Genomic DNA, 17,712 nt, shown 5'->3' with positions numbered 1-17,712 from the left:
GCTTCAAATGTTGCTGAGAAAGTCGCTTTCGGATGTGTTTTTGTGCCATTGTTAGCGAATGTGGCACCCATTGTGCACACAGCTTTCTAAAACCCAAAATTTCACATAAAATATGGCTTACACTGGCTAATGAGATATGTAGAGCCTTTACTAAATCTCTCTCAGTCAATCGACGATCTTCCAAAACATATCCTGTATTTTAGCTATAATTACTGGTGTTGATGCGCTTTTTGGACGTCCTTGATGAGGATCGTCTTCAAGGCTTGTACGACCACGTTTAACACATCTTTCTACTGTTCCAATTGTAGCTGAACAATCATTATACACTTTTAACATTCGTTCGTGAATTTCTTTTGATGCTACACTTTCGAAAAATAAGAATTTTATCACTGCTAAATTTTTTTTATTGTAAAAAAATAGCTAGTAGCAACGCCCTTTTTTATCGAATGACAAAACTTATTGAACCACCTGGTATATAAAATATCCACCAAAACTAGCTCTAAATTTGCCTGACGATTTTTAAGCATCATATCCTTCACTTCTTTAATATTTTCATCAGTTGAAGAGGTCGAAGATCATCAAGAACGAGACATGTCTTCATCGATCTCCCGACCACTGTGTACCACTAGTTGGCTTGAGTTTTTGATCAAACTGAATCATCGTAAGCCTTTTTCTGACATACGGAACGATTCCGCACACGAAATTTGGTTTGCAGTACAATTTTAAAATTTGATAGAAATTTTGTTTCGATAATTTTATCTATTGTAAAAATCAGAACGTACTACCGAGGTGTACCGCCTTAAGCTGCTGTTGTAAATTTACTGGTTGACAGATCGCACAAATATTTGGCATATTAATTATGGACAGTCCTATCAACTTAGTAAAGTACAAGTCCGATTGTCTCTAAATACGTGAACTAATCATTCAGTGTTCGAAATATCGATATTATGAAATATTATATCTATCAGCTAGCACATATAGCTGCCATACAAACTGAGCTTTCAAAATCAAGTACTCGCATGAGGAGCCTTTTTAATGGAAGAGATATCTTCACAATATTTGTCATGGATTATTGTCTAAGCAAACGAAAAACTTTTTTTTTAATTGATAAAATATTTTCAGGAAATTGGCAAAGACAACAAATATATTTATGGCTTAGATCGGAACGCTAGAGCGTATAGCTGTTATACAAACTGAACGATCTGAATAAATTCTTAGAAGGAACATTTTGTATTAGTGAAGCGTTTCGATGCATCTGAAGTTCACGTTTTTTCTTGTTTAATATATATTTTTAAAATAATTTTTCGGATTCGTATAGCTTTAGTATTTAAGTATATATATTTGAAGTAGAAAAAGTGTTCTAGTTAATCATATTTTTGTTACTTTTACTCTACTTTTGCTTTTTATATTTACGTTTTCGATGCTACAAACCTTTGAGTGTGGCGAAACGAACAAGCAACTGGCATAAGTCATAGTGACTGGTATAACGAAATTAAGAAGAAAGAATAGTGAACTGTTATACCACTTTAGTGACATATCCAAACGCATTCTTGTAAAAAATTAAACTATATAACTTTACAGCTACTTCCTAAAGCGATTTTTTTTGGCAAGAGAGCGCAGCTCAAACTTCGCGAGCAATAAAACACGCATAATACGCACCGTTTGAAAGATTTATATATCATTTTCGCTCACCATGCAAATTACAAGATTTTAAGTTTAATTACGCTTATGCTTTCAATGTAAATTGGAGTGTAATTAAGAAAAATATGTTAAAATTTTATCTCTAACGGCATTTGCATATCTTGCAGGAAATCATCGCAACACTTACGGCGACGTTATCGAACGAAAATCTTATCAGTGGCTCGGTGCCACGGTCTCCACCAGTCGTGACAATGATTTGATTGTGGTAAGTAGTGGAAATAGTAGAAATCGAAAGGCAACTATATAAATAAAAAAGTGGATTACAAAAGTGAATTATTTGTGAAATTAAAATGCGAAGCGTGAAAGTACCGTTTAGTGCGTTTAAATTGTGGGCAGTTTAGAGCCCAAGCGCCATTGCACGATTTAACTTTAATTTAAATGATTTTGTTTTTGTTGGTCATTCGCATGCGACGCTTCATGAAAACCTTGTACGCAAGCGAAAATTGGGTTTACGACATTGACAAATAAAGACGACGGCGACGACGACGACGACGAAGATTTAACAACGCCGCAATGTTTACTTTATTTTACCTGCAATGAGCACTTTCATTTTCAATACAACAACAATAATGCGGCTAAAACGCGGGAGCATTGCTTAACACGAGCAGCAAGCAGCGTAAGCGTTTTGGGGCAGACAAAAGCGCTGACAGATCCGCTGCTTGTGTATGGGCGAAGATTAGTCATGCCGACTTACTTTTTTATGCCATAAACGAGCTAAGCCGAATTCATATATTCATATATGCTTATGCGTGCATGTATGTGTGTGTGTGTCTCCGACCGCAGTCTACCGGCCCGACAAAAAACTGCTGAACTAGTTTCGACAAATTGTGGTCGCGATGTGACATGTGTGCTAATGCAGTTATTTACCGTTCCTCACTCTATGTCTATATATCGCTTGTGACTGGCGTAAATGTTGGCCATTATCAGCGCTGTCAATAAACCCCGAAAACACTGTTATGTCTGCATCGGTGACAGCTTGAGCGAAATCTATGAAGCTGAAGCACGAAAATCACGTCGTGTACGAAGTTGGCCAACGTAGGGGCACAAGTGGGCGACGCAAAGCCAATCAACCTGTAACAAGTGGGTGGGCGGCTAATAAATATACATACATATGAAAGTATTTTTATGTATTTATATTAGTTTTTGTGTTGTAAGCGAGCGTGAGTAGAGCGCGGAAGCCACTTAGCGCGGGCGGGCGACATGATATGTCAGTATGTTTGTATGAATGTATGTTTCTAGGTATTACCTCTGCATTTACATATCTATAGATTGCTTTTCATGTTTGTTTACAAGTAGTATTAGTAAGCTTCGCGGGTGGGCGAGTGCTGGAATAAAATGTGAGTTTCCGAAAATTCAGCAGAAATCAGTAGAACAAGCAAAGGTGGGCCTTAAATATAATATTGACATAAGAAATATGTGTAATTATGAGATTATTAACAAAATAACAAAAAAAAACAAAATAAAATTTAATATAAGAATACAGGCACCAAAAAAATCAAGATAAATAAAATATAAAAAAATAAAATTATTTTAATAAATTCATTAAAACAAGTAAAAACTTAAATTTTTGGCCCGGGAGAGGTCGCTAATGAAGATCGGAAGAATAGCAAATCCCAAGTGAAAACGATGCTTATTGTCTTTTTTGACACGAAATGCATCGTCCACCATGAATTTGTTCCTCCTAGGCAAACCGTCAATGCTAAGTTTTACGTGAAAATCCTCAAGAGACTCAAACGAAGAGTCAATTGGGTCCGACAAGACATCACAGCCGATTGGAAGTTGAACCACGGCATCAGTCTGCCTCACACCGCCTTTCTTGTGAAAAGCAGTTTAACCAAGGCCAGCATCCCAACGCTTCCGCAGCCGCCCTACAGTCCAGATGTGGTCCCCCGGACTTTTTTTGTTTCCTTGCCTGAAAAGGCCCATGAAAGGCAAGCATTTTGAGACGACATAGGGGATCCAAACAGCATGAAACACGACTTTTAAGGCTATTCCAGAGAATGGCTCCCGTGACGCCTTTAATAATTGAAAATCGCGCTGGCAGCGCTGAATTGACGCAAAAGGAGTATATTTTGAAAGTTTAGAAAGACTTACCGAACAAACCCTGTATCTTGTTAAATAATAATTTTTCATACAAGGACTGGATTTTGATCGATCTGTATCTGTGTGTATATGGCAGTTATATGCTACAGTGTTCCGATCTGACCAATTTTTTCAGAGATTATACCGTTGTCGTGGAGAACAATCCGTTCACAATGTTTTGTGAAGATATGTCGTCAAATAAAAATGTTTTCTATACTAACATCATCGGATGAGTCGACCTTTAGAGTGTTCAACAGAAAAGTTTTGCGGAAGGTTTATGGTCCATTCAGCATTGATAACGGTGAATACAGCAGTCGCTGTACAAGATATACGACGACTTTCACATAGTTCAGCGAATCAAGAGCGACGGTTAGGTCATGTAGCACGGATGGAAGAAAACACTCCAGCTTTGAAGCGTTTCGCTTCAGTATCCGCCAATGGAAGCAGAGGAAGAGGCAGACCTCCACTTTTTTGGAAAGATCAGTTGGAGAAGGACCTGGCGCGCTATTGTTAACTAGGCTATAACTTCGTAAGCGGTGTCTACGCTAGTAAGGAAGAAGAAAATTCCTCTCTCTATCCATCTATTGTTCTATCTATGCCTCTATTTCTCTTACGAATACTGTCTATACTCCACCCAATATTTCTTTCTAATTGCCTTTCCCGATCTATATCTCCTCCGTATCAATTTAACCATCTCCAATTTTCTCATCTCTCTTATATCTATGTGTATACTGATCTCTCAAGAGTTTCAGAATTTGCTTTTGAAAACTGAAAACAAAAATATTCGGTGTATGCCATTGCCACAACAAGACACTGATTGCCCAATCAACGCTTACCTACCACAGTTGCAACAGTCGCCTTGTTGCAACTTCTTACTGTTTTGATATTCGATTTCAATATTCTCAATGCGGTTCGCTGCGTTGCATTATAAATTCTATAGTACAGTTTTCCACATGCTACACAGTTGATAATGTTTTTGTTGGTTTTTCTGCTTTTCTTGTTGTTGGACTTTTTGTTTGGCTTGCCGCAATCTTAATGCCCGCCTCGGTCGGAAAAGCCACAAATTAAGGCACACAATTGACGTTTAGTAGATGCCTCGTGTCAGATTAAGGTGTGCCAACTGCCGCATTGATTTCTTGATTACTTGATTTCTCAACTACTCACACGCACACACACACTCTCGCACTTGTAACATTTTTGCCCTCAACTCAATTCACAGTATGGCAGAAAGCTTAAACGCTTTTTAATTGTACAGTCATCAACGAAGGAGTAGTTTATGTGCGAGCCGAAAATTTATTGGCGCCTTGTAGTGAGTTGACCTGCTTTGACCGATGACAGTGTGTGTGTGTGCTTGTCTATTGAATATTCTGCTTTTATTTGTTCTCTGTGTAATCACCAATTAACTTTGATTTTAGTGGCATTTTTTTTATATCCATTGGCCGAGTTGATCGCCTCCGCACTAAAGGTATGGCGAGAACTTGCAACGCGTGTTTATGCTTCCGCCACACGCTATATGGTCGGAGGAAGCAACTTGCTGTGTCAGGTGATGATGATGACCTACCGCGTTGCATGCTTTTATTGCCGCCGATGCTTAACTATTAATGGTGGCTTTAAATGGCCAAAGGTGTGTTGCGAGATGCGTGGCCTTCAAAATTTTATTGACAGCGCGAAATCGATTCAATTTCGTTAAGGTTTATAGGTTGGCAGTCAATTTCAATATACGTACGGTAGATGTATGTATGTGAGGGTGGTTATTAGCGCCTTCACACACACACTCACATTACGGGAACGCCTAATAATGTTTGCTCATTTAGTTTTTTGATGGCTCTAGGTCAGTTTCGCTGAGTTGCAACATTTTTGTAGCAGGGTCACTAGTGCAATTCTATAGCCTGAAAGTCAATGTGGATGTCTTATTTGGGTCAGGCGCACTATATTCCACTTTTATGTGTCTCTGTGTCTGTTACTATGGTTGAAGGTAAATAGATAGTCAGGCGGTGTATCGTAAACAGCTTTGATGTTGTTCAATTAAATGTTAATTAGAAAATCTAAAGGCATTGGTTTTAAGATTTGAACCGGCGTAATTTCAGAAAGCGTTATACATAAATACTAGAAGAATATTATTTTTGAAAATTTTAATATTTTTAGTAAACAAATTTTAGATCTGCGTTAAGTTGTTAAAAATCTTGAAGAAAATTTTATCTGAGTTGAGCGTGCCTTCGCCAAGTGGTTTAAGAAACAAGAAAAAACATTAACTTCGTTGGCAATGAAATCATGAAAAATGCCCTTTACAAATAAAAAAGTTCTTATACCAAACTTGGTTTGTATGGTAGCTATATGATCGAGTGGTCTGGTCTGAACAATTTTTTCGCTGATATAATAATACCGTAATTCGTCAAATGAAGAAGTTTTTCATACAAGCACTTTATTCCGATCATTCAGTTTGTATGGCAGCTATATGCTATAGTTGACCGATATCGGTTATTCCGGAAAATAAGCAGCTTCTTGTGGAAAGGGACGTGTACGAAATTGAATCAATACCTCAAAAACTCAGGGTCTAGTGCGCGTATATACACATAGGCGAATATGATTAAGTCGTCTGAGCTCATCATACTGATCAAGTTGGTAACCAGTTTCATTCTCCAACTTTTAAACAAGAACAAATTTTGAGTATATAAAACTTTGTTATATTCAGTTGAAAATGACTAAGTCTAGTTATATAGATAGGAAAATTGCCGCTTTTCTCTACGACCTATGGTCTATTTTGCCATCTCCTATATCACATATAGTCACAAAGGCCACCCCTTTATGCCTCGGCAACCATATTAGATGAACCCGGTTGCTCACTGATAGGCGGTTCAGCCTTCCTACACACTCCTCCTCTAAAAGCGACTTAGCCTCAAACGCTGATATCTAATACTTTCCGGGGTTTTCGAGCCTTCAGTGTACCACTGGATAGTGGAGCGTGGAATCGTCTCAGTCCACCTTACTGCGGAGAGTGACTCTGAACTTCTTTGTAAAGTTAATCCCCATCGTAACGCCGTCCCTTGGAAGAGGAACCAGTGGTGTGTCTTCCTTTAGGGCCTTCATTTGTTGAGACGATATTATCTTCCTTTTGCCAAAACCCTCTGCTTGCAAGAGCAGCATGGTATGTTTCGCTACCTGTTTGATTACTAGATACAGCAGTGTGAGCTCCAGCATGACTTCAAGTGCTGCGATTGGGCAAGTGCGCACTGCCACTGAAGCGCAGACACAGACGAGCCTATGCAGCTTCGATAGTTGAAGGCCTCCCGAAGACTGCGTTTCTTTAGATTCCTAAGAAGCTGATCATTAAATACAGCCACCTTAGCAAAACTGCGTATCATGAGTGACTTGGTGGCTTTGGACAGTGTTAAATTAGAAATCTATATTAATATTGACCCACTACGCTTGAATTTGGTCAAAAGTTAACAAGCAAGCAAAATACTATAAATTGGAGCGAGTTGTTTACGGAAAACTATATTTTTTTGTTAGCATAAATCTGGCTCATAGATATCAGTCTATGGTGGAGAGTTTTTGTGTGAGTTCTTATGCCAAAATTTCTTCGATAAAAATTAAAACACAACTCAATAGGGGAGACCTGAAGCTAAAGGCTCATGATTGGGATCTTTTTCTGCATCCGATCTTGATATTAATTCTAAAAGAGATTTGCATTTTTCAAAGTAATACATAATTATTTTGGAATCAACGGCGTGGTATAACAAAACTAACGGGTGATCCAAGTAGAAATACTTTTTCAATAGTCTTTTTTTGACAGACCACGCGTGAGTGCTGGTGCCGGTGAAAACGTAACTGTCAATGCCGACTGCGCCACTTCCGCATCAATCAATGAATTTATTGAGAGAACACTTCGGTGAGCAGATAATTTCACGTCTTGAGCCGGTCAATTGACTACCAAGATCGTGTGATATCACACCGTTAGACTTTTTCCTGTGGGGATATGTAAAGTCTAAAGTCTATGCGGACAATCCCGCTTCGATTCCGGACTTGGAGCAGAACATCATGTGTATCATTTGCCAGTTACCAGTCGAAATGCTCAAACGAGTCATCGACAATTAGAGTCAATGGATGGATTGGGATTTGTAAAGTCCTTTTAAAGTAAATTTTAAAACTAAACGATGTAAAGATTTTACGATTTTGTGAGATGGTACTTTTTTCAATGAAAACCAGAGCATATGACACCACTTTAATCTTCATAATCCTTATTAAAAATACCATTTTCAACACCTAAGACAACACATATTATATTATTATCCTCCCGTGTACGAAGACAAATCTTAAGCTAAATGTAATACAACAACTAAACAAGCATTTCATTCTCTGCATCTATTTTTAATACGCTCAATTTTGTCCATTGTTCCCTTGAATAGTCAAAAAATCACGATTTCCACTGTTGACGTTTCGTAGTATTTAATATCGTTTAGCGAAGCACAAAAAGAAGAAGAAGCACATTACGAGCAAACTAAATAAATAAATAATTCAGAACGAAATCAAAAACGATCGCACAACAACAGCAACACAATCGCTGACATCGCCAACGAATTATGCTGATTTTTTATTGCGATTGTCTCCACTGTTATTATTATTATTGCTGTTATTATTTTATTGTTTTATTTGCTTTCGCAGTATTTTGCTTTATCTGCGCCATACATATATACATATTTAATCCATTGGTCAAATCGGTACAATATATCTTCCACTCGACTTGCTTTGGCTTGCTTTGCCTTTTCTGTGGACTGTGCAGTTGATGGCCGCCTGCGCTGTTGTGCTTTTATGCGCGCATGCGCACATTTAAAAGGTACATATTATACCCATGCTCGTGTTCTTTTACGGCTGCGCGGCTGTCCACATTGTTATGGACTCGTAAGTCTTCATCTTTAGCACTGCGGACGTTTTTTGCGCGCTGACAATAGCCTTAGCTGCCAAGCGACAACTGCACAGATATATAAATATATATACATGTATATATCACGGTGCATAAAGTTTGCGGCATTTATGCAACAGCATATGTAAGTGTGTGTGCTTGAATGTGTGCACAATTATGCCCTACTGCCTTAACCTTTTCATGCCACAAATGGTCAATATGACTTAAGCTTCTTGGTTATAAAAAAAGATGTCGAAAGGACAGAAGAGGTTTTAGCAAAGCGCAAATAACTTCAGCTATCTTTTGTGCTCTTACATAAGTTTTTGTTGTTTTTGTTTTATTTTCATATGCATTTTTGTTCATAGCGAGTGTGTGTGGTGGTGTCTGGCAAACAACTTATTCTCATAGTTTGGCGAACTTCTATGAAAAGCGTATAAACATAGACAGACATATATCCATACATACAAGTATGTATATGCTCATGTTTGAGGGTCAAGAGCACAGTGTTTCAATTTGTAAAGAGTATGTAGAAATTGTTGCAATAATGTAAATATTGAAAGAACTCACAATTTCCTATCTTTAATTCACTGCATACTTTTAGGCTAAATTTCAAGCCTTAGTTTAAGACAAGCTCTAGTAATTTTAGTTTTTCTTTAAGCTATTTAAATACCATTTTTTGTATATTAGCACAACAATTTGCTAATGGACTGTATTGAATACAGAGCCCTCACTATTAAATCCCATTAGCCGGATCAGGCTCGGATTCACAAGAATTAATTGCATCAGCTGATTGATCCATTTTAACATCAAATCATACCATTAGCCAATTATTTTTGAAAATTAAAGGGTTATATGTGTTTGCATGTTACAAAAAATCGATTTTTTTTATTGTCTCATTAAATTATACCATCTTTAGTTGATTCGAGTAATAGTTTTGGAGATACAGCCTTGAGAACTTGTACGCCGATTTTCTCGAAACTGTGGTTTTGAAGTCGGTTGACAAGATTTCTCGAGAACTACCTAACCGATCTTCATGAAATTTTACACAGGTTTTTGGTATACAATTCCTAAAGACTTGGACGAAAGATTCATTTTTTCATTATAACTATTTGCAAAAAAAAAAAATCCTCGAATTTTCACCGAAATTTTAATTTTTTTTTTACAAAATGTTTGCCAAAAGTCCAGTTTTAATTTTTTTCGTTCATCCAAGTTCTAAGTTAAGGTTCTAACTAAAACACGTTTGTTTTTTACTTTAGGCGACCCCGTAAGGAGTTTTCCTGCATCTATTTTTTTCGTGTGGTCACCGGAAATGGCGTTGCACTGGCCGAGTTAAAAATATTTTTTCCAAAAATTTCAGAATTTCTTTGTTAATAGTTTGTGTCTGTAACAGCAAAAAAATTCTAATAAAATATTTAAATTTTTATATGAGGAAAAATTTATTGCAAAAAGCCTGTTTTACACCAGAGAAAACCAATGTAACCCCTTAAAAAAATGTTAAAAATTTCAGAAATATGCTTTGAAGAAAAAATTATAAATAAACTATTTTCCATTGAGTTTTAATAATAAAACGAATTTAAATAATTTCTACCAGATTATTGAATTTCAATAAATTTTTTCTTTATTTAAGTCTTTCAGAATCCTTTTTAACTTCATACTCGAGCTTCCATGATCTAAAAATCACTTTCGTAAATTATGTTTTTGAAGGTTTTCATCAGTAGCTACATTTCTCAATTTGGGCTAGTAAAAAATAAATACTATATATTCAAAGATGATTATTTTATATCTTAATAAAAAGAGTGTTCGTTTTTCACTTCGAAAATTTCTTTGAAATAGCTCCTAATTACCCAGATTTATGAAATTTTATGAACGAAGAATGAATAATGAAAGAAAGTTTAAGAAGATATTGTAAATGATGTACTCACCTATATAAATACACAAATTTGAATATAGTTTTCCGAGACTTTAATTTACATTAACACACTTCACTTTGACAACACTTTCCTGGAAGATAAAGAAATAAAGCTATTTAATAATGGGAATAAATTTATGATTTTTGAATAATAATTTATAAAAATAAAAACAATTTTTTAATAATATATTTAATATAATAATATATAATTTAAGAATTTTTGATGTTGGATTGAATTAGAACAAAACGGACGCACCAAGTGTGATAAAGGCAATTTTTTGAAGTTAGAAAACAAACTACCGCATTTATTGTTTCAAAATTTTTAGAGAACATTTTGAAAATTCACATTAAAATTTTTGCAGAAAAAAGTCAAGTTTTTTCCAATTACACAAGATCTTCGATGAAACCTAAAAAAATGTCTTTTAGAAGATACTGTCCAAAGACCTAAAGTCTAAAAAAAATTACTATTTTTAACAAAAAAAAAACTTGAGTTTTAAGCAAAATATTCGTAATTTTTATAACCCATATTCGTGGGCTAAACATCTTATAAAACGGACTGGGTAATACTGAGTACAAAATAAAAACAGGAAGAAATGAAGATGAACGAATAAGAGAACTCAATGATGCAATAACTAAAGCTGCTGCCTTAGCAACACCAGACAATAACTGTAAGCTTGGTCTGTAATAGAGAAATAGAAAATCTTGTATGTAAATCAAAAAAGGGGTTCAAGACGAGAATTACAGAAAAATTTTACTCAGAAAAGAAAAACTTTAAGCTGTCAATCTTACCCAACACAAATTATTAGACTCATAACAGAACTCAATCCAAAAAAGTCGCCAGGACATGAAATATTACCCCAAAAATGTTAATGGAATTACCAAATAATGCTGTAGAGGTATTGTCTTTATTCTTCAATGCAATTCTTAGTTTTGGATACTATCCAATTTCATAGAAAAAGCCGCAGATTGTTCTAGTAGATAAACCTCGGAAAGGCCTAACACAACCGTCTTCATACAGACCAATCAGCCTTTCTAAAACATTTGAAAAAATGCTACTGTCAAAGATGTCACCTTTCCTCAGACGTTGCTCAGGCGTTTGATAAGGTGTGGCACGAAGACCTTTTACATAAGATTAAAAAAAAATTATACGTTTGGATTGTATAAAACATTGGAGTCTTATTTAAATAATAAATAAATTATGGTTAAATTAGGAGTTTTCATATCTGATGAACGACAGATGAGAGCTGGTGTACCACAGTGCAGTGTGTATATACAGCAGATTTTCCAATAGCTTATAATGTATTGACTTCAAACTTTGCGGAGGACATAGCTTTAATGAGCCGCGATATTATAGCTCCTAGAATATTAGCGGAGCATTTAAGTTCTTTCGAAGAATGGCTAGCCAACTGGCGTATAAATGTGAATGAACAAACGTGTAAGCATGTTGGTATTCACCTAGATAGAGAGCTTTCGTGGTGAAAACATATCTCTAGTAAAATAACTTGCATGAAGATAAGAGCTACAGATATAATTTGGGTTTTAAATAAAAACTCTAAGCTTAGCCTGGACAATAAAGTGCTTTTACACAATGCGGTCATAAAACCGATTTGGATATATGGCATGCAACTGTGGGTACGACCTGTGCAACTAATATTGATATACATATGGTAATATTGTATAAAGGTTCCAGTCAAAAGTACTTAGAACAATCGTGTGTTCGCCATGGTACATGCGTAATGAAAACTTTTATAAAGATCTTGGTATTCCTATCGTAAAAAATTAGAGGACAGCAGAATGAAATATATATCTATTGTGGGAAGAAATATGTTACGCTATATTCCATATATATGTTGATGTTCGCTTGTGTTTGCTTTGTAGCAGCCAAAGTATATAAAATTGTAGTATACTTTTTAGCGTTTTCATATGACCTTATACTCTATACATATTATCTCTATATAATCGAATTGACAAGCAAAACTTTAGTATAATCTCTCGTTAACCGCCCCATATAATCTGCCCTCTTTATTCACTCTTCGTTGCAAAATCTTCACCACAGCCCCACCGTGCGCTGCCCATCAACGCTTTTGTCCACCGATCAAAGTCTTTTCAATGGACTGAACGGACTGTTCTATTTCAGTTATTGTTCGTTTGTTTTTTTTTTGGCAAATAAAAAATTCTGTTTGTGCTTTAATGCATTCAACGTGTGCGCGCAACACGACGGCGATGTCCACCAACACTTTAGCGTCTAACAAACAACAGGAGCAGCAAAAAGGAAAAAAAAATGTTCAGCAACAAAATTTCAGACAGACAACTGCAAGGCATAGCACAGCATGGAATATATGCATATATGCTTTGCCAAATATTTTCAGACGTGAAGTGCTTAAAATTCAGCTACAAGCCAGCACAAAGCCGGCGGTGAAATGCAGCGGATAGACACCACTCAACCGCCAGCCGCCAAGGTAATAGTCAGGAGACAAGCTCACCGGCAGCCCGTGCTAGCACGCCACGCCGCGCCGCGCACATAAGTGAGCAGTGGACAAACAATAAAAGCGCAAATGCTTCTCACGTGTGTGCCGCGACCGTGAGGCCGAAAACCCTGCTCCACTCGAGTATGCGCGCCGCAGCAGATGAGGCGCATAGGTAATCCCCCGCCACTGGGCACATATCCACATATATATATGTATGTAGTAATGTTTGCATGCTTAAGTGTGCGCATGTGTGCACGCATAAGTGCTTAAGCTTTGCCTCGGGCCTTTTGTGCAAATATGCTGCAGTGTTTTGCTTTTATTTTCGCCCATTTTTTCGCCTGTGGCCCATATAAGGCGCGGATGCGTACGCCGCGTAAGCCAAGCATTTGTGCATTTCAACTCTTTTTGGTATAAGTACTCCGACGCGTATTGTATAAATTTGTAAAAGTAATTGCATTCACCCAATATGCACATAAGTAAACAAATGCGCAAACAATTTAATGCGCAGACGCAAACAAATAGTGACGTTTTAGTGAGAATCTTAAAAAAAAATTCCAAAAAAATTCATTTCTAAGCGAACCAGCAGCGTCTCAAGTGAGTTAGATGCTGCTGTGGGGTTGCTGTCTGGGCTAAAGTGAGGTTTCCCACATTTATTCTTTGTTTTCACCGTTATTTATTTGATTTGCATCAGCGTTTATTTATGTATGGAAATTAAATTTAACTCGCGCATTAATTTTTTTACTTTTTATTTTATTTTATATTCTCTTGCATACTTTTTAACTGCTCGTTATTTTTATTTTTTTTCTTGAAGGCTTGTGCTCCACGCTACGTCTTCCACACAATGACACCGAATAAGTCACTGCGTTATGACCCAGTCGGTACGTGCTTTACATCCAGGAATTTGACGCATTTCAATGAAGTCTCACCCTGTCGCACAAGTGAGTATGAGAAATATTATTATTATATGGGCATAAATATTGGATGGAAGTTTGTTTTAATCCGATTTTCATACATATATAAATATATGCATACATATCTCATAATTTAATTTTATTGTTATGCAGAATAAGAGTTGAATTATGTGCACACAGGTGACAGAATTTGGCAGCCAAAATAGAGAAATAAAACTGTGACACATTCGGATAATCGAACGCGGTGAAATTTAAATTGCCCGGGTTTATTAGTTCCAATTATACTTTGTTGCTTGTTCATGAATATTTGGCTGAAAACAATACTGTAACGATTTTCCAACTTCCAAATTTGCCAGTCATGACACTGTGTCACTTTTTCCTATTTTCAAAAGTAAAGAGAATTTTAAAAGTGAGTCTTTTTACAAGATAGATGAAACTCAATCAAGGAGCTAAAGACTATCGTAAAAATCGATTTTAAGAAGTGTTTCGACGATTGGAAGAAGTGCTGGCATAAGTCCTTATTATCGAACAGTGTCAAAAAAACGAAAATTCCTGTTACTTTTTGAGCACGCATCGTATAAGCCAAAGTGAAACGAGGTATTAGAAAAATGGTCTTGAGGTATTTTGAACGTTGATTGATATTTTTCTACTATGCTCTTTGGTTTCGTATATATGAAAATTCAAAGAAATATTATGAAGACCGAAATGTATGTACTTTTTGACTAGTTAACACGATGTTGGCGTGAAAGAGCCTCAAACTGAGCGAAAAATCCCAAACTGTTAATAAAATAATAATCATAATTTACAGAAAACTAAGTAATCAAGACATAAGAGAAATGAAGAGAATGTTCTCTTACAGTGAGCTTGATTTTCAACAGCAATATCGACAATTGTGCAAAGCATTTTTCCTCTTCGGATTTTCAGAAATCCTCAGGCATTTGTATATGTATATTATTTTACCTCTTATTAGAAAATAGTAAGAGCGAATAAGACTCTAGTTCTTCCTGAAAAAATAGTGTTTGGTGTTTAAATGGGCTCCTTAGGGAAAAACAGCCTTTTTTCACCAATTTTTCTCATATAAAAAAATAAATATTTTATTAGAATTTTTTATTCTTACAAACATACGTTATTAACAAAGAAATTCTAAAATTTTTTAATTAGTTTAACCTCAATATTTCCGGTGACACCTCGGAAAAAAGATGCACCCGCGTTGGCAGAATAACTCCTTAGAGGATTATCTGAAGTGAAAAATACGTGTTTTAGTTAAAAACTTAACTTAGAACTTGGCGGAAGGAAAAATCTGAAAACTGAATTTTTGGCAGACATTTTTACAAAAAAATTAAAATCTCACTGAAAATTTCGGAACAGTTTTTTTTTCAAAAAGTTGTAATCGAGCAAAAAGCCTTCATCCAAGTCTTTAATACTTGCATCCCAAAGACTAGTGAAAAATTTCATGAAGATCGGTTGAGGAGTTCTTAAGAAATCTTGCCGACCGACTTCAAAAACACAGGTTTCGAGAAGACGCCTCCGAAACTATTATTCGGACCAACTTGAAAATTTCGGACAATATTCTAGAGGTGCTGTAGAATTTAATGAAGATAATAAAAAAATCGAGTTTTGGAAACCCGTAAACCCATGTAACTCCTTAATAACTATTTCAGAAAAGTGGCTGCGCTTTCTGGCGAAACTTGAGTACAAAACTTTACTCTTAGCCTAAATTCTGAATAAAAAATTATGAATAAATGATTATACTCTAAAGAGGAATACATAGTTCACTTCGATTCAAGGGCTATTATAATGCCACTCAATTTAAACCTTTACGTTTTTAACTATTTATTATCAACTTCACGGTACTTCAATTTCTGCAAAAATTCAACAGTCTTGATTATCGTGAGTACGACATTGACTATTATAATTCTAAATTATAGGGTCGTATTTCTATTAACTAAAACAAATAGTTTTTAGAGTATTTCAACTAATCCCTTGAATTATGCAACTTCTAGGCTCCTAAGCCGAGTTCTAGATAAGTCTGAACAGAAGCAGAGAAATTGTTTCAGCGTTTCTCTCATGTCTACTTACCTGAAATTTCTGCATACATATGTCATCGCTACTTCGGCAAATATGTGAAGCCAGTAACTTGTCATCTGTCGCTAAGCTAAAAACCGTCGTGCAGCCTCTTCGAGACAGTAAGAGCAAAAAGCATTCTTGTGTCCCTCGGTGCCCTTATTTGATTTTGGCTATCTTGTATGTCCCTAAGGTATTTCATCTCACCCTGATCTGTCTGTCAGCCTTTGAGAAATAGTATTCTGTATCGTTTTTAGCGAATTGCGTATTTCCTGTACCGGTGTGGTAGCCAGCTAGATGACACTTTTGGCAATCAACTATTTAATTTCCAGGAATGCCCTTATAACCTGGAACTCTGTAAATGTATTTACAACCGTTGTATGGCAACCACCACATCTATTGCCCCCTACTTAAGAGTATTTAAAAGCAAATCCTTGTTTTCATAAACTGAATAGCATTTCAGCTAAACAACGAAATTATCATTAAACTAGAGTTTTGTAGCGCATGTTGAACGTGTTGTTAAGTATTCAAAATGTAAAATTTGTGCTTCCCATGCAAATTTATATAAACATCAAGACATATATATGTACTTATATATATATACTAGCATATACATATGTAAATATGTACCGAAACATAATATTTTCCAGCACAAAACATATTTACTTTCTAACAACATTTTGTAATTTTCTTCATTTTAAGAAGACCATAAAAGTGCAGGCAATTACTATTAGTATTTCGTTGTGGTTTGTCAACGGAAAATTCGTGGAAATTTTTTTAGCAAATAAGCCAAAGTCAAACATTCCGCATGCCACTCTTCAAACCAAGTGCCCTAACAAATTAATTTTCTTAGAAAGGAGCATTCAAAAGATGAATGTACATATTTATATTGAGATTTTTGCATTTGCTAAATCATATGCCAGCTAATGCCTTTTCAGTGAAATTTAGTTGTTTGAACAAGTACTCGAAGAAATCAATTAGGAGGGAAAAAGAGAAAGGCTGTTTTACAAATATTAAACATTTTTTAAAACTATTTGACAAAATACAATTTAAGTACATTATATATTGATACATATTCCTGTCTAACTTTTACTCGATTCTTTCGGGGAAACCGAGATTTTCAATAAGTTTCAAAATTTTGCTTCGATTTTTGGAAGCTGAACCCTGTATAAAGAAAGTCTATGGTAGTATTAATATTATTATAATACTACAATAGCATTCATGTTAGTTTAGGACTATCAACAAAAAAAAAATAAATACTATTTTATAATATTTATAATATGAAACAATATTTTGACTTTTATACTCATATGGTTATCCTCAACTCGCATACTCCTACATTATATTTCAGTGCTTGGCATGTAAATCTGCATCTATTTTTAAAATAATCCCACAAACCCTCACGCGCTAGACGTTCCACAGCTGTCAAGTGCAATGTCGTTGTCTGCAACAACCAACAACAACAACTCTTTTTGTAATTTCCGTTTCACGCACGTCTCAGTAATTTAGTCTTTTATTTATGAGCACTGGCTAGATTTCTAAAAATATGCGCTTTAATCCACAAAGTTTTTTTTTTATCAATGACACGCGGCTTTCCGCGGCACTTATAGGGTTAAATATACACACAGACTCAACATAACACTATGATTCGAGTATTTCGGTAGCAGTCGATTTGTT

General features: G+C 35.7%; 1 protein-coding gene across 6 annotated transcripts in view; it reads left to right on the top strand.

Annotated features, from left to right (window-relative positions):
• Positions 1-17,712, top strand: part of LOC105233606 (integrin alpha-PS2) — an 87,835-nt gene that overhangs the window by 51,903 nt on the left and 18,220 nt on the right. For all 6 annotated transcript variants that reach the window (XM_049455477.1, XM_011215727.4, XM_049455474.1 and 3 more), the window contains exons 4-5: positions 1,809-1,906; positions 13,872-13,998. In XM_049455477.1, coding sequence (XP_049311434.1) covers positions 1,809-1,906; positions 13,872-13,998 — 225 coding nt within the window. The remainder of the gene's footprint in view (positions 1-1,808; positions 1,907-13,871; positions 13,999-17,712) is intronic.

The sequence above is a fragment of the Bactrocera dorsalis genome, chromosome 4 (assembly GCF_023373825.1).
Source record: "Bactrocera dorsalis isolate Fly_Bdor chromosome 4, ASM2337382v1, whole genome shotgun sequence".
NCBI classification, from domain to species: Eukaryota; Metazoa; Arthropoda; class Insecta; order Diptera; family Tephritidae; genus Bactrocera; species Bactrocera dorsalis.
This window is presented reverse-complemented; position numbering and strand designations above follow the sequence as displayed.